The sequence below is a fragment of the Heloderma suspectum genome, chromosome 1, assembly GCF_057233095.1.
Source record: "Heloderma suspectum isolate Gila_16-S chromosome 1, 16-S_ref, whole genome shotgun sequence".
Taxonomy (NCBI): domain Eukaryota; kingdom Metazoa; phylum Chordata; class Lepidosauria; order Squamata; family Helodermatidae; genus Heloderma; species Heloderma suspectum.
The window spans coordinates 296820966-296839226 of NC_139458.1; the positions used below are offsets into that span (position 1 = coordinate 296820966).

The 18261-nt window shown below is 46.6% G+C and overlaps 1 protein-coding gene across 1 annotated transcript; it reads right to left on the bottom strand.

Annotated features, from left to right (window-relative positions):
- Positions 1 to 11595: 11595 nt before the first annotated feature.
- Positions 11596 to 17908, bottom strand: LOC146359251 (uncharacterized). The gene is given in 4 exon segments (XM_084813870.1): positions 11596 to 11751; positions 12564 to 12755; positions 12758 to 16078; positions 16382 to 17908. Coding segments are annotated over 4 exon segments (5196 nt in total).
- Between the last annotated feature and the right edge of the window lie 353 nt (positions 17909 to 18261).

Below are 18261 nucleotides of genomic sequence, written 5' to 3' on the forward strand. Positions count from 1 at the left end.
CACAGAATTGCAGGAATGGCGTCAGGAAGGCTAAAGCTGAGAATGAGCTGAGGTTAGCGAGGGAGGCTAAAAGAAACAAAAAGGCTTTCTTCAGATACGTGCATAGTAAAAGGCAGAGGAAAGAAATGATGGTTCAACTATTCACTGAGGATGGCAAAATGATAACAGATGACAAAGAAAAGGCAGAAGTGCTCAATTCCTACTTTGGCTCAGTTTTCTCCCAAAAGAGGGTTTATGACCCCCTGGCAAAGGCAAAGTAGAGGCTGAAGGGGCAGGATTGCAGCTTGAGATCGATAGGCATATGGTCCAGGAACACCTAATTACTTTGAATGAGTTCAAAGCTCCAGGGCCAGATGAACTGCATCCTAGAGTCATAAAGGAACTGTCAGAAGATCTCTCAGAACCATTGTCTATTATCTCTGAGAAATCATGGAGGACAGGGGAAGTGCCAGATGACTGGAGGAGGGTAATGTTGTCCCTATCTTCAGAAAGGGCAAAAAGGAGGAACCTCGGAACTACAGACCAGTCTGTCTGACATCAATCCCTGGGAAAATTCTGGAGCACATGATAAAGCAATCCATCTGGAAGCACCTTGAAAACAATGCAGTGATGACTAGAAACCAACATGGATTTGTCAAGAACAAATCCTGCCAGATGAATCTGATCTCATTTTTTGATCAAGTAACCTCCCTCATGGACTGTGGGAATGCTGTGGACATAATATACCTCAACTTCAGCAAAGCTTTTGACAAAGTGCCCCATGATATCCTGATGAGCAAACTAGCTCAAAGTGGGCTAGATGAAACAACGATCCAGTGGATCCACAGTTGGCTACAGAATCGGACTCAAAGAGTGCTTATGAATGGGACCTTCTCAAACTGGGGAGAGGTAACGAGCGGAGTACCACAGGGCTCAGTCCTGGGCCCAGTGCTCTTCAACATTTTTAATGGCTTGGAAAAGGAGGTGCAGGGAGTGCTTATCAGATTTTCAGATGACACAGAATTGGGTGGAATGGCTAATACCCTGGAAGACAAAAACAAAATTCCAAGTGATCTTGATAGGTGTTAGCGCTGGACTGAAAACAACAGGATGAAATTTAATAGGGATAAATGCCAAGTTCTGCACCTAGGAAAAAGAAACCAAATGCACAGTTACAAGATGGGGGATACGTGGCTCAACCACACTACAAGCGAGAAGGATCTTGGAATTGTTGTCGATCACAAGCTGAATATGAGCCAACAATGTGATGTGGCTGCAAAAAAGGCCAATGCTATTTTGGGCTGCATTCATAGAAGCATAGCTTCCAAATCCCGGGAAGTACTAGTTCCCCTCTACTCAGCACTGGTTAAGCCTTATCTGGAGTACTGTGTCCAGTTCTGGGCACCACACTTTAAGAAGGATGCAGACAAACTGGAGAGGGTTCAGAGGAGGGCAACACAGATGATCAGGGGACTGGAAACAAAGCCCTATGAGGAGAGACTGAAAGAACTGGGCATGTTTAGCCTTGAGAAGAGAAGACTGAGGGGAGATATGATAGTGCTCTTAAAGTACTTGAAAGGTTGTCACAGAGAAGAAGGCCAGCATCTCTTCTTGATCATCCCAGAGTGTAAGACATGGAATAATGGGCTCAAGTGACAGGAAGCCAGATTCTGGCTGAACATCAGGAAAAACTTCCTGACTATTAAAGCAATATGACAATGGAACCAATTACCCAGGGAGGTGGTGGGCTCTCCCACACTGGAGGCATTCAAGATGAGGCTGGACAGCCATCTGTCAGGGATGCTTTGACTTGGATTCCTGCATTGAGCAGGGGGTTGGACTCGATGGCCTTGTAGGCCCCTTCCAACCCTACTATTCCAGGATTCTATGATCTTTGTCATCTTCCTTATTGTCACTATTGTCTCATTCTGTGTGAGAAGGAATGAATCCTGGATGGGGATGTATGAAGTCCCTCCGATTATATTTAACAGGAACATGAAAGCTGCCAAGGAAGAAGAAACAAAGGGGGTGGGTGGCGAGAAGGAAAGCTCCTGTCCATTCAGTCACCAAACTAGGTCTCCACTATTTGAAACCATGGCCATTGCCCATGGTGGTTGAGAATGATGGGAGTTGCAGTCCAACACATCTGGCAGACACCAAGTTGGGGAAAGCTGCCATAAGGTTTTCTGGGCATACACACACACACACACACACACACTGATGCACAGGGCAATCTGCAAAGTGGGGTGCATTGAAAAACAGGATATTGTTTCACACTTTGTAAGACCTATGAGGCATAATGAATGATTGGCTCATCTTTTAACTTCTCCTCTTTGCTAATTGCTGCTTGCTTTTTAATGAGAAAGGAAGAAGAGACAAAATAAGTTCCTTCAGTGCCTCTTTGTGTTTAGAAGAAAATGCCCTTTCCTAGATAGTTGATCTCTGTTTGCATCTTGGAAGCGGAAGGGTAGGTAACAAATGGTGTGTGACAGAATCAGGTTGCTTACTTAAATAGAGCAAATCTAACGTTTTAATGCTTGGTGGGAAGAATGATGATATTTTACTAAATCCTCTTGCCATTTAGAAAATCCCACAGGATTTTTCTCCTTTGAAGATATAGATTATAACATCACAGTACAATGCTTGGGTGTAATTTGCCTTGCTTAACTGTACAGGCAGGTTGTTACAATCTTTTTGGATGGTAGAATTAAGCTGATTAAGCTGATGACCTTGAAAGGCTGGGTGTGTGTGAGAGAGAGAGGAGCAGCACCAAACACGAGGAAGGAGAAGAAGAGGTAAAGCCTCAAAATGGCACTGAAAAATATATATCTGAATTTTGGTAAATAGTAAATATGCCCAATATATTTCAGTGAAAACCTTCTCCAAGGGCACAAAAATACATATTTCCTGGAAGGCATCATCTCTCTCAAATATGTGTTTGACACATTTGCACTTTACACTTTTAGATGTACATTTAAATCATACAAAGGCAAACAATTAAGACTTATATGGAGCCAAATCTCTTAACAACTTGAGCCTCTTTCCTCTAGTACCAAACAGACCATCCTCTCTTTTCAATAACTTGGACCCACCAGTGTGACATTTCTCATATGCTCAATTCCGTTGAAGGCAGCAATGATATTAAGCATGATGCAGATATAGATCTTCCCATGCATAATTGTTCCTGAGGTTTCACCACAAGGTGACCTGGGTTTTGAACAGATTAGAGATGTCTTTTTCTTTACTTGTCTGGTGATCAAGTGAAGCCCTGAAAGTCTCACAACTCTAAAATAGTGAAAGATTGATCACTGAACTCAAGTGCTATTTGAGATCTCTATTTCCTGAAAATTGCTTTTGTGACGTATGTGGCACACTCAGAAGAGTCTTACGTGCATACATTCTTTCTTGCATGCATTCTTTCTCTACTATGCTTGTTCTGTCTCTTGCACACGTGCATGCACCCACTCAGAGAATAACCATGTGCTTTAGGCAAAATATGAAAACATCACACACACACACGCACACACGTTTAATTCTCAGATGTCTCCCCTCCAAGCACTGACCAGGTAGGAGTGCAGCGACCAGCCCTGTGTCTTGCAGCTTCTATACAGTTTACATTATAGTCAGTGCTGTAGTTATTTATATATCACATTTTCCACATATACATTGCACTTAGAGCAGTTCACAAAAAACTGACAGCAACAATAGCACAACAGGTATAATGCATTATAAAATTTGCAGTACCATTACAACAAAACATTGGGTTGTATCCAACTGTATCCATCAGTGGAAGGGACACCAGTGGTGGAATGGATTCCCCCTACCCCCTGCAGCCAGAATCCCCCCACATCTACTCCAGGGGGTTGGGGGACTCTCTGGAGCAGATCTGGAAGAGGTGCAGGGGCTTGCAGGGGGAAGGAGAGGAAGGGGAAGCCCTGCTGTGTGATCAGAAGTCTACCCACACAAAGTTAGAACTCAAAGACAGTTCAACAATTAACAGGTATTTCATACCATATCAAAAATCTAAATGATTATAAGACATACCAATAGGTCAATCAAATATATCTAATATCAACAGCTTCAATATTATATCCACATTAAACAATCAATTCAGCAGTTCATATTAAGAGACCTAACAATAAGATACCTGGCCCAAATCAAACTAGCAGCAAAAGATAAAACTAGCAAAATTAAATTACCTTCAGCTGCAGCCTTCAAACAAATAATGCCGAGCATAATATATATCCGTATACACCAGGGGTGCAGTACCTCAAGCCTGCAAGCCAGATCCAGCCCTCCTCAGATGCCAATCCAGTCCTCCAGGATTCCCCAGATAGTCACGCCTTAGCTCCATGCCCTTTTCCCATCCGCCTATCATTTGGGGGTTTCCTGGCTTTTGCATGTTTTTTTCCCCTTTCTAAAAGGATGAAATGCCTCTCCTAAGACTTAGAGGTTTCCTACACAGGGCTGTTAATCACTGTATCTACTTTGGTTTCTTTGCTGAATTGAGATCCCAGCTCTACACAAAGCATTTTTCCTTTTCTGCCTTTCTGCTACATAACGTGTAGTTGGTGCTGTGCTGTAGCAGAATTTTTATTTATTTATTTATTTATTAAATTTATTAATCGCCCATCTGGCTGGTCACCCAGCCACTCTGGGCGATGTACAACACACCATAAAACAATTTAAAACAATAAAATTCTACCATAAATTTTTTTTTAAAATACCCTAACCCACCCCAAATGCCTGCCTGAACAACCACGTTTTTAATGCACGACGGAAGCTCATTAAAGAGGGGGCATGACGGAGTTCCCTAGGGAGGGAGTTCCACAGAGTGGGGGCCACCACAGAAAAGGCCCTCTCCCTCATCTCCACCAGTCTAGCTGTCCTGGCTGATGGGACAGAGAGAAGGCCATCTGAGGCTGATCTTGTTAAGCAGCCTGTCTGGTGTTGCTGGAGGCGCTCCTTAAGATAGGCTGGGCCGGAACCATATAGGGTTTTAAAGGTCAAAACCAACACCTTGAATTTGGCCCGGAAAACAACTGGTAACCAGTGCAACTCCTTCAGCACTGGAGTGATGTGATCTCGCCGGCGGCTGCCTTTAATCAGGCGAGCCACCGCGTTCTGTACCAGCTGCAGCTTCCGAACCGTCTTCAAGGGTTCCCCATGTAAAGCGCATTGCAGTAGTCTAAACGAGAGGAGACCAGGACATGTACTACCAATGGGATCAGATGGTCGGGAAGGAAGGGGCGCAGCCGCCGTATCAGATGGAATTGATACAGCGCTGTCCGGCTCACAGCTGACACCTGAGCCTCCATGGACAGCTGGGAGTCCAAAATGACCCCCAGGCTGCGGACCTGGTCTTTCAAGGGTAGCCGTACCCCATTCAACACCAGGTCAACATCCCCCAGCCTCCTCTTGTCTCCCACCAAAAGTACCTCGGTCTTGTCAGGGTTCAGCTTCAGCTTATTCCTCCCCATCCAGCCACTCACCGTCTCCAGACATTTGGACAGGGATTCTACGGCCAACCTTGGTGAAGATTTGAATGAGAGGTAGAGCTGCGTGTCATCCGCATATTGATGACACTGCACCCCAAACCTCCTGATGATAGCCCCCAGCAGCTTCACATAGATGTTAAATAGCATCAGGGAGAGGATGGAACCCTGTGGCACCCCACAAGTAAGTGGCCACGGGTCCGAAACCTCCTCTCCCAGTGCTACCCTCTGGTACCTGCCGGAGAGGAAGGACCGGAACCACCGCAATACAGTGTCTCCAATGCCCAACCCCTCCAGGCGGTCCAGGAGGATACCATGGTCAACGGTATCAAAAGCCGCTGAGAGGTCGAGGAGAACAAGGAAGGAGCATTCACCCCTATCCAGAGCCCTCCTCATATCATCCACCAAGGCGACCAAGGCCGTTTCTGTCCCATGCCCAGGCCTGAAGCCCGACTGAAATGGGTCTAGATAATCAGTTTCTTCCAAGTGTGCCTTCAACTGCACCGCCACCACCCGCTCAATCACCTTGCCCAAAAATGGAAGATTTGAGACTGGGCGAAAGTTGTTCAGAACTTGAGGATCCAAGGAGGGCTTCTTTAAGAGCGGTCTTATCACTGCCTCCTTGAGAGCTGATGGCATCACTCCCTCCTCAAGGGAGGCGTTCACCACCGCCCTGATCCCCTCACCCAGTCTCTCTCTGCAGCTCATAATGAGCCAAGATGGGCAAGGATCAAGTAAGCAGGTGGTCGGCCTTACAGATGAAAGCACCTTGTCCACTTCATCAGGAGGAAGAAGCTGGAACCGATCCCACAAAACCAGTTTGCCACAGGCCGCCTCTTGCTCACTAACTGTATCCACAGTGTGCAGAGTAACACACCTAATCTGATCAATTTTATCTGCAAAGTGCCTTGCCAAAGCCTCACAGGAGGCCTTAGAATGCTCCAGTGGTTCTGGAGCCACAGGACTGACCAGGCTCCGGACCACTTGGAACAGCCTCCTGGGGCAGCACTCTGCAGACGCGATGGAGGCAGCATAATATTCCTTTTTTGCTGCCTTCACCGCCACGTGATAGGCTGAAGATACAGCTCTAGCCCGTGTCTGATCGTCTTTGGAGCGAGACTTCCGCCACCGGCGCTCTAGCCGTCTCACCTCCTGTTTCAGAGCTCGTAACCGCGGATTGAACCATGGTGCAGTCCGAGCCCTGTTCAGGGGGAGAGGGCGTTTCGGAGCCACCCGATCTAATGCCCCAGTGATTGCGGCATTCCAGCCACCCACCAGGGTCTCGACCGAGTGGCCGTTGGCATGCCCCAGAGAATCCCCAAGCACGTTCAGGAATCCATTTGGATCCATAAGACGCCTGGGGCAGACCATTTTAATGGGTCCTCCACCCCTGCGGAGGGGTTGTGGAACCGAGAAGTCCAACATCACCAGATAGTGATCTGACCATGACAAGGGGGTGGTGGATACACCCCCAACTTCCAGATCACTCCCCGCTTCTCCAGAATCAAACACAAGGTCTAGTGCATGACTGGCTACATGGGTGGGCCCAGTTAGAATATGGTGCAGCTCCCAGGAGGCCATGGTCTCCATGAAGTCCCGAGGTGCTCCTGTGAGGATGGCCTCCGAATGTACGTTGAAGTCCCCCAACACCAGTAAGTTAGGGGACTGTACATGCACATCAGAGACCACCTCAAGCACCTCAGCCAGGGAGTCAGTCGTGCAGCGGGGTGGACGGTACACAAGCAGAATCCCCAGACTGCCCTTCGGGCCCAACCCCCAGTACATGCACTCAGCAACCTTGGTCTCCCGGAGAGGGGGTCTGGTGAAGACCAAGGACTCTCGGTAGATAACAGCCACTCCCCCTCCCCGATCCCCAGCCCTCGGCTGCTGTGCATACGAAAATCCGGCTGGACACATGGCTGCAAGGGTTGGAGCAGCAGCCTCGGCCAGCCAGGTCTCCGTAATACATGCCAGGTCTGCACCCTCATCCAGGATCATGTCATGGATGAGGGAGGTTTTCTGGGTAACAGACCTGGCATTGCAGAGCAGCAAACGAAGGCCAGAAGATGGGGTCACGCCTCCCCCAGCCATCCTTTGGCTCTGGACAGGCCCGGAGCAGGGGACAGATACTACACATCTCTCCCTTGTTCCCTTTACCCGGCATGGCCTGCCCCTAGCGCTCCACCAGCGCCTGCCGCCCAGCCTCGGTATGTTCTGGCCCCCAACACTCCCCCCACTGCCTCCATCAGGTGGACACATGCCCCCTCGCTCCCGCCTATCAGGCAGGCTACCCACCCCTAAAAACACAACAAAATCCCCAACAAAATAAAACAAACAACAAAACAATTAAAATCCCCTTAAAAATGCCAGGCAGGAGTCCACAGGGAAGGCCTGGTGGCAGCGGCGGCAGCGGCGGCAGCGGCAGCAGGCCTAGCAGCAGGAAGCACGCCTCTTCCCCGGTGGTGGTGGTGGTGGTGGCTTCTCCTGCAGGCCCTGGCTCTCCCAGGCCACCTCAGCCAGCAAGCTTATGTAGCCCCTCCAGGGAGGGGCAGGTGGAGCAGCACAGCTGGCTCGGTACCTGGGGGCCTGGTCCTGCAGGGACTGGCGGTCTGCCAGGCAGAAGTCCACAGGGAAGGCCTGGTGGTGGTGGCAGCGGCGGCAGCAGCAGGCCCAGCGGCGGCAGCAGCAGCCCCAGGAGGAAGAGGAGCAGCCCCAGGAGCAGCCCCAGAAGCCCCACTTCTATCTTCAGTGAGACCCCTCCCCTCTCACTGTCACCCCAGCAATAGCCCAAACAGAGAAGGCATAATAACCACAAGCACATCAGACAGCCCATCTTGCAGGAACAGAAAGAGATGGCCGTCTAAGCAGAGCCCCATGTCCTGATCCAAGAAAGCACGCCCCCCCCCCCGCAATGCCTCTCCTCATGATAAAGAGCTGCCTTGTACAGAGTCAGGCATTGGTCCATGTAGCTCAGTTAGGGTGGTCATGTGCCCTGCTTTGCAGAGGACAGCACTTCAAACAGTTTGAAATGCTGCCAGAGGACAGTCTTCTATCTGAAGGGGATACAATACAAATTAGCATATGACTAATCATATATCTGAAGGGGATACAATACAAATTAGCATATGACAACGTTATGCAAATCTGTGCTGTCTTTTGTCCCCTTTTTTGGATCCACTTCCTCTTTTTGGATGAGGAGTAAGTAGCCACCATAGCTCTGGCTCAAGACACTTTCCCTCCCGGCTCCTTACAACCAGTGCTAGGCATGGGTTTTGAGAGCCCCTGTTATAATTGAAAAGCTCCTTCTGCTTGTTGAAAATGTGCTTGCTGCTTGCCTCCCAAAAGGTGTTTAACAACCCATTTAGCACACCGTATTGTAAATTTATTTAAAAATTAATTGCCCCTACAAAATTGTGATAGGAATATAATTTCCAGCCTATTCACTGTTTGCCTCTTCTATTGAAATAGCTTAGTAACAAGTGGAAGGACAAGGTTGAAAGTGTATTCGATTTGCATCAATTGCAAATGAAACACTCGGGCAGAAACTACTGAAGCGTTTTCCTCCCTCTGTGTTAATCCCCTTAAAAGGATACCGTCTGGATCTCTTCCGAAAATATCGTTTTTAGTTATCCTGTGCAATTCCATGCTGAGCCATTTGCTCAGCAAAAACATTATTTTCAATTGCACAGCTAATGAAATGTGCTTTAACATGACAGCAGATTGCCCTAGGATTTGAAAATTACATTGTCTACAGATTTCATTTGCGAGAAAAGGTCAAACATTACTAAACTCGTAGGGATATATCAACAACTGCTAGCATAATTGTTTCCACACTTAGGAGAGATCAGAACAAAAACTAGAGAAAAATGGGGAATAGCTTGGATTTTATTGTATTCTCTTTTAAGTCCTTTCCTAATTACACATTTTGCATTCTATATTCTGTTGAAATGACCCAGAAAATGTTGTTCTTTCAGCGTTCCCTAACCAACAATAACTAAGAAATGCCCTTTATTTTACCGCCGGTTCTGTAGGAGGAATTATTTAACGATCAGAGTTGGCGTGCTGATTTTTATGATAGAACTCAAATAGAAACTGGGTTTAATCGCTGTATTCACACGTAGACTTGCTCTATAATAAACAGAGTGTGCAGTGTCAATTCGAGGGCAGAACTGAAAATTGAAACAGTAGACTCTAGGATCTTACAGTAAGACCTGTGACTTTAGGAAAGTTAGGCTAGAGACAGATGAAGAAGGTCAACTCTAAAGAGCCAAAGGAGGTTCAAAACATGGATCTCTGCCCATGCCGTGTGTACTCCTTCCACTTGCCTCTGATCAAAAGATTGTGCTGTGAGGGTGGGAGTGGTATTGTTGCAACAACAACAACAACAACAAACCTTGGCAAACCTCTTTGACCAGAGGTGTTAGTGGGATTAAAGAACTAGGGTGACTGCTTACACTTGGCCAAAAGAGAGGAAATTCATCACCAAAGAAGAGGACAAAATAGGACACCAATTTGCATAGCATCTGCATATGCAAATTTATGTGTGTAGATATATAGAAATTGTAACTATAATTTAAATAGAAATACAATGCATCTCACTATAGTGGAGAAGACTGACGAGGTGACCTGTGCGCCTGCTCAGTTGGCTGTCCAGGTACTAATTCTTGATGGGCAACTTCAAGGCCCCTGATAATCCTCCTTATGGTTCTTTGACTCTTCAAACAGAGAGCTTTCATTTGCCAGCTCCCCCCAGAAGAAGACTGTCCTCTGTAAAGCAGGACACCTGGCCACCCTTTCTCAACCCACGTTTAGGCTGCAATCCTGAAGACCATTACTGGAAAGCAACTCCCATTGAACTCAGCAGGACATGCTTTGCAGTCAACATGTTTAGGATTGTGCAGTTACTTCTCTTTTAATTCTCTGTCCAACCAACAAAAGCTCAGCTCCTGAAGTCCCAGTGCTAGTGGACCGGAAGACCTGATTCCCTTGCTCCATCCTTTGCTAGGATTTGAACCCACTTTGCATGCTGGAGGAGCAGCAGTCATCAGCCAAAGTTGGTGGTGGGACTGGGGAGTCCATTTGTAGCAGAAATCAAAGTCAGAGAGACCACGGAGTGAAGGAAAATGAGAGCTTCTTTATTTAACGCGCGGGCTTGAGGCTGGAATCTTTTCCAAAGAGCCAAAAGCCTTGAACTATGGTTACACATTTCTTTTATAGTAATGATGACATACATGCGACCCTTTCTCCCGTCCCCTCTTTCGTGGTTTTGCAGTTAGCACAGTTGTTTACAGTACAGGAAGTGGGCCACAGGATGTTCTATCTTAAGACATGGTTACAGCTTGCAGTAAGCAAAATGTTAAAGGCATGACTAGGTTGTGCAATCCAGCTTGCTGACAAGGGCAGTTTCTACATTGCTGATCTTTTGCTAAACTATACTAACGTTGCAGAAATATAAGACCACTCAGTCTGGCCTTAAATATGGCTACTACATTCCCCCCTTAAATGCATAATTTTCCTTACAATTATAGCATTTCTCAGCAACTTAGGTTATTTTATATCTTGCAGTGCTAACAGCGTATAGCGGGCGGCAGTCTTTGAGGTTAAGGCATTCAGCATATTTTTCAGGCAACGTATAAACCAGGGGATACAGAGACATAACAGTATTCCCATTAACACTACAGGCAGAATTAGAACAAATGCCGCCTTGAGCCAATTAAGATTTGGAATCCAAGAGGTCAGCCAGTCAAGCCAATCATTTTTCCCTATTGTGATATCGGCCACAATTTGGTGCAGTCTGTTGATTTGTTTATCTATAGCATTGCTATTGTCAGATAAATTGAAACAACAGAGGTTCTGTTGGGTTTAACAACCTAAATGATGAAGGAGGTAGAGGTAATCTATACCAGCCCTGTTTTCTAGCACGGCACCTCTTAGGTCATGGAATTCTTTATTGAGCAAGGACAGAGCTTGTGAGGTGGTGTTTATACTTTTTGCCATGGCACAGGCCAACCGGTTGACCTCTAGACCATTTTCTAGGGCTAGCCCCCCTATCCCAACTAATGATACTGCTAATGCCAGCTTTTCTGAATCTGAGTAAAGTCGTAAATGGCTATTACAATCTTCAGTCAGCTTTAAAGCTCGACGTTGTCGGTGATGGGCTTTCTTTATCGGCCACGGGGGAAGAAAAGGGGCTAGGCGACTGAGGCAACATGGTTGGCTTTTGGACAAGTTGGCTGGAATAAATGACCACGTACGGGAACCACAGGTCCAAAACCATCTATCAGGTAAAAGTACATGTGCAAAATTAAAGGGAATATCCTGAACTTTTTTGCAATTTATGGATGGACCAGGGACAATTTTACATCTTTTTTTTACAATTAATCATTCGTGCACACGTAGCATTTGTAGCGGCGACAATAGGGGCGTCTAAATAGAACTCTGCAGGGGGTAGAGTTTTTGAGACAGTACCCCATGAAGGATTATGAGAATAAGACAAATCTGTAGTATAACCCCTAATTTCTATTTTATCAGGTTGTCTACAGACAGGTATTAGACATGTGCTAATGAGCTTACTGGTGGGTAGGTTCTTTGGGTTCTTTTTTCACCCAGAAGTGGGTGATTCCAGTGATGTTAGCTAAGTGTAGCCAATAGTTTTCAGCTAACTTTTGGGGCAGACTTTCTTCTTTAAAGGCACCGCCTTGTGGGAACTTCTTTTTCTCTCTTATATCAGGCAAGAAATTTGGGACATCACCTTCTAGAACCTCTCTTTTACCTACACCAGGTCCCCCTTTTTTACATGCTGTTAGAGAAACATAATTTACTACTACTAATATTACTAGCTTAGCAGCACACATACTTGATCTTCTTGGGATCTGACCGTACGCAGGACAGCTAATTTCCTGGTTAGCTGCAGTAAGGTCTAGTCCCCTTTTTCAATTCTCCAGTTGCAGATCTGACCGTACGCAGGGTGGACAGTCTCCCGGTGTGTCCACAGTAGGGTCTAGTCTGAATCTTCTTACTGTTTTTTTTTAAAGTGATTTTTAAAGGATCTTTAGGATTCTTGTTTATAGTCCATTCCCCCTTCCTTGCCCTCTTGACTCGCATCCAGTGTATCCAGGGCTTAATTCCAGCTACTTTTACAGCTGTAGGGGTGGAAAGTATAACAGTATTTGGTCCTTTCCATTTGGGAATCAGAGGGTCATCTCTCCACTCTTTGATCCACACCTCGTCCCCTGGTTGGAAGGGATGAATTTGAATTGAAGGGATGAAATGGGAATTGGGGGTCGGTTCTCTAAGACAAACTGGCGTTGAGCTTGGAGAACTTTGCCCAGTGCTTGAATTTCCTGCCTTAGACTGACATTTGCTACTTCTTGTAAGTCTCCTCTTAACCCAACTAATATTTGAGGAGGCCTGCCGTACATTAACTCAAAAGGGGACAAACCAGTAATTTTGTGAGGAGTACAGCGAATTCTGAACAGAGCTAAGGGCAACATTTCTGTCCATTTTCTCCTGGTTTCTTGACATAACTTGGCTAAGTGGGTCTTAAGGGTTCGATTCATCCTCTCTACCTGTCCAGAACTTTGCGGATGGTAAGCACAATGGAGTTTCCATTGAATGCCAAGTAACGAGTTAATTTCTTGTAATACTTTGTCAATAAAAGCAGGACCATTATCAGATCCAATGAATAGAGGTAGGCCATGTCTGGGGATAATATCCCTCATTAAGGCCCTTATAACTTCTCTAGCTTTTTCAGTCCGGGTGGGATAGGCTTCTACCCATTTGGTATAAGTACATACAAAAACTAATAAGTAGCGATAGTGTCCTGCCTTGGGCATGTCGGTGAAATCGACCACTAGGGCTTCAAAAGGGAGAGAACCATATTGCTGAATTCCTGGTGGAGGCCCTTTTCCTTGTCTTGGATTATTTTTGGAACATTCTACACACCGCGCAGACGCTGAATTGGCAAGGCCGTGCATGCCATTGATGTAAACTTGCTTCTGTAGCAATGCTGCCAGGGCACTTTTTCCTAGATGGGTAGCTTTGTGTGCCATTTGTACAATACTCCAAGCGAGCCGATGAGGTACATAGATTCGTCTATCTGGCAACTCCCACCACTTCTTGGCTGTTTTTTTAGCTTGGAGGGAATTAACAGCCATCTGATCTTCTTCTGGAGTATATGCTGGACACATATCCGCCAAGTTGACTTGGAACAGCGGAGTTGCTATGACCGTTACTTCTTCTCTGTCTATATTTTGTCCCTTTTGAAGGGCAGCTTGTTTTGCTACTTGATCTGCCCATCTATTTCCTTTTGCTACATCGCTGGTCCCTTTTTGATGTCCGCGGCAATGCATTACCGCCACTTGTTTAGGGTGCCATACAGCATCTAATAAAGCAGATATTTCTGCAACGTTTTTGAGACCTTGGCCAACTGAATTTATTAATCCTTTTTCACGATACAATGCTCCATGGGCGTGGAGGGTAGTGAAGGCATACTTGGAGTCCGTGTAAATATTGATGGTAAGTCTAGCGGCTAATGTTAGAGCTCGAATAAGAGCAATTAATTCTGCTCTTTGGGCTGAGGTTCCTACAGGCAAGGGATTGGCCTCAATGACTTTGTCGTTTGTTACTATTGCATAGCCGGCATATCTTTTTCCATTTTGGACAAAACTGCTTCCATCAGTAAAATAAGTGACATCTGGGTGTGGCCAAGGGCTATCACGCAAGTCTGGACGGCTGGAGTAAACTTCATCCATAGTTTTGATACAGTCGTGTTCGGGCTGACTTCCTGGCGCTATTGGTAGTAACGTAGCTGGATTTAAGTTGGATGACACTTCTAACTTGATACGCGGGTTCTCACAGAGCATGGCTTGGTATTTGGTCATGCGCTCATTGGTGAACCAATAATTCCCCTTGTATTCCATCAGGGTGAGTACTGCATGTGGAACTCGAACAGTTAATTCCTGTCCAATTGATAACTTATCTGCTTCTTGGACTAAGAAACATGCTGGCCAGCCTTTTGCGACCGGGTCTAATTGCTTAGATAAATATGCAACAGGTCGCTGCCAGGAGCCCAGCTGCTGTGTTAGTACTCCTACAGCTACATTGTCTCGCTCGTGCACATACAGTAGAAAAGGCTTAGTCACATCAGGCAGTCCTAGAGCTGGCGCTTGGAGTAGTGCTGTTTAAATATTTTTGAAAGCTTTTTTCTGGGACTCTTCCCACTGAAACGGTGCCGTCTCGGGGCCCTTAGTAGCTTCATACAAAGGCTTACACATAACAGCGAAGTTAGGAATCCAAATTTTACAGAATCCAGCGGCCCCCAGAAACTCTCGCACTTGTTTTCTAGTGGCCGGCTCAGGCAAGGCACACACAGTCTCTTTTCGTTCGGGGCCTAATTCTCGCTGATGTTGAGACACTATAAACCCTAGATACCGCACCTGGGTTTTACATAGCTGCGCCTTTTTCCGGGACACTTTGTATCCACGTTCCCACAGAAGGTGTAACAGTTCTCGTGTCCCTTGCCAACACTCAAGTTCTGATGATGCTGCAAGAAGCAAATCATCTACGTACTGCAACAGAATTCTTTTTCCCGGTTCCGAATGGAAATTTTGAAGGTCTTGACTTAGGGCAGTCCCAAACAGCGTAGGAGAGTTTTTAAAACCTTGTGGTAAACGACACCAAGTTAATTGGGTTTTTCTCCCTGTCAGTTGATCTTCCCACTGAAATGCAAAGATAGCTTGACTTGTGGGGGCCAGTCGGATGCAGAAGAAAGCATCTTTCAGGTCTAAAATAGTAAAATGAGTAGCTTCGGATGGAATTAATCCTAGCAAAACATAGGGATTTGGGACGACTGGATGTATTGTCACGGTTGCTTGGTTGACCAACCTCAGGTCTTGCACTGGACGGTATTCTTCAGTGCCGGGCTTCTTCACTGGCAGGAGGGGTGTATTCCACGGTGACTGACATTCTCGGAGTATCCCATATTTTAGTAGACGATCTAGGTGCTTCTGTATTCCTAGTATCGCTTGGCGTGGCAGTGGATACTGTTGCACATGTACTGGTATTGCTCCTGGTTTTAACTCAACTACAACTGGAGGCACACATCTGGCCATTCCTGGAGGGTTATCTTCCGCCCATACTCCAGGCACCTGAAAGGCTTGCCATGGCTCTTCATCAAGAACTGGCATGGTCCAATGTAGTCTCCACTCTTCCTCTTGCGGATAAGTGAGTGTCAAAAGCTTGCCCTTCTGAGGCTGCCGAAAGGCTACAGCCGCTGTTCCGTCTTCTTCAAAGGATATTTGGGCCCTTAATTTTGATAACAAATCTCGTCCTAATAATGGCATTGGACACTCGGGCAGATATAAAAACTGATGCTTTACTATATGGCTCCCAAGCTGACAAGTCCTTTGTTGTAACAAATGCCTTTCCTCTACTACTCCAGTCGCCCCTACTACTCGTACCTTTTGATGGGTGAGGGGTGCCACTGGGTAGGTTATTACAGAGGAGGCCGCTCCGGTGTCTATCATAAAATTAATATTTCGGCCCCCAACAGTGGCGGTGACCAAGGGCTCCCCGGGGCCAAGATGAAGGGGGCCCGGTCTGTCCTATTCGAGACTTTCTGTCGCGGCCATCCCCGTGAAAGGATTCATCTCATATCTCTCTATGGACTCTCCTTGCCTCTGCCAATTATTAGGTTGCCAGTTTGGCTGCCCCCCTGCTCGCCCTTGGTATTCTCCTTGATTCCCTTCTTGGTACATTGATGGTCCACCTTGACACTCACGCCACCAATGTCCATCTTTTCCACACTGTGCACACTGATTTCTCCTCAAAAGTTCTCTTCTTCCTCTTCCACGTCCTCTTTGCCCTCTGCCTCTTCCTCTGCCTCTTTCTCCGATTTGTGGCCCTACTAGTGCTGCAGCTAGCAGTTCTGCCTTTTTAACCATTCTCTTCTCTTTCTCTTTCTTTTCTTCTTGATCTCGATTCACATACACTTTCTGAGCAACTTCTAAAAGTTCTGTCAAATTTTTTCCTGCAAACCCAGTCAACTTTTGAAGCTTTTTCCGGATGTCTTTGTAACTTTGGGCTACGAAAGCCATGTTGACTACCTTCAGGTTATCTGGGGCTTCGGGGTCAAGGGGGGTATACTGGCGGTATGCATCTAAGAGGCGTTCTAAATACTCTCCAGGGGCTTCAGTTGCGCCTTGCAGCACTTCGGAGACTTTAGTCATATTTATAGACTTCTTCATACCCGCCCTCATAGCCTGCAACAGCAGGGTTTGATACTGGGTAAGGCGCTCTAACCCCGCGGGGGTATTTGGATCCCAATGGGGATTCTCTAAGGGCACTCTTTCTCTCATCCATCCTTGGGGGTTTACGTGGTTTTCAGGAGCCCTTTCCAAGGCAATACGCTCTACCTGTTGATGGATTCGTCGCCTTTCTTCTGTGGTGAATAATGTCAATAGTAGCTGTTGGCAATCTTGCCAATTGGGCATATGCGAGGCCATAATACTAGAGCATAGCTCTACTAACTCATGAGGTTTTGTAGTATAGGAGGCATAGTGGGTTTTCCAATTTAATAAGTCTGAGGTTGTAAAAGGCGCATAGGTATAAGCTTGAATTGGAATATAATGCGCCTCTGCCTCTGGGTCCGGGTTATGCACCATCTGGGTTACTTGCCTCAGGGGAAATAAATGTTGAGCCTCGTTTTCCGACTGACGAACAGTAGGCGAGCTCTCTTCGTCACTTTGTCGGAACAAACATCTTTTCTTAAGGGCATTTGCTGATTTTACTAAATTTGCAGCCCAATTCCTTAAACTTTCCAGTTCTTCAGTTTCTCTACTTAGCGCTGCTTGAGACGATAAAAGAGAACCTTCAGACCCTACAGAAATAGACGTCTCCACAGGCATCATGGGGGAGTTGGGGGCAGTAGTTGAAAGCGGCGAATTATTGCCTGCTAGGCTTGAAGCCGATGGTGACAGTTCCAAATCGAAATGTGGGGCTATGATACGGTTTCTGCGGGGAGGCCGGGGAGACGACATAGGCTCAGGAACTCCTGTGTTTTGGCGCGGCGGCCTCATGGTGACATGGGCCCGCAGTGGGAGCAGGGCATAGGCGGGTGGCAACGCCGTTAGCTCTGTTAAGTCTTCATTTGGGGCGTCTAACACTGGTTGCATTTTATTGGCTATCTTTTCCTTTCTAAGCACTAAAATTCTGGCCTGGGTTTCTAAGCATTTATTAAGCCAGGGTGGAGAGGTGCGGACCACAGAATCCCATGAGTCAATGTAGGGAAATTGGTCTGGATGCCCAGGCTCCCCTACCACAATGGTATATACACGACTAATTGAGCTAAGATCTAAAGAGCCTTCAGTGGGCCATCCCACACCAAAAGACGGCCACTCTACTTCACACAAGGTTCTCAACCGTTGTGGAGTCATGGGGGGATCACCATAATCTCCACTGAAACCCTCCTTAAAATTCTTTAACATACATCCCAAGGGGGTGCAAGGTTTGCTTCCCCCTCCACCCATAACCTCCCTCCTAAATTGAAGACAGACACAATTAGGGAATGGGGATTGGTCAGTGAGTAAGGGGTCTCACTGGCCGACACAAGAGGATTTTATACACCACGCACTTTGCTACTGGCCTGGGCACCCGGACGGTCAACAGTATGCTTCAGAAACCGCAGTAGCCACTCACACAATCATCATTCTCTCCACTACATCCATATGTCCCTGCCACCCACTTTTCCCACTTTTTACCAGAGCGGAAAACGGCTTCCCCAGCTTCC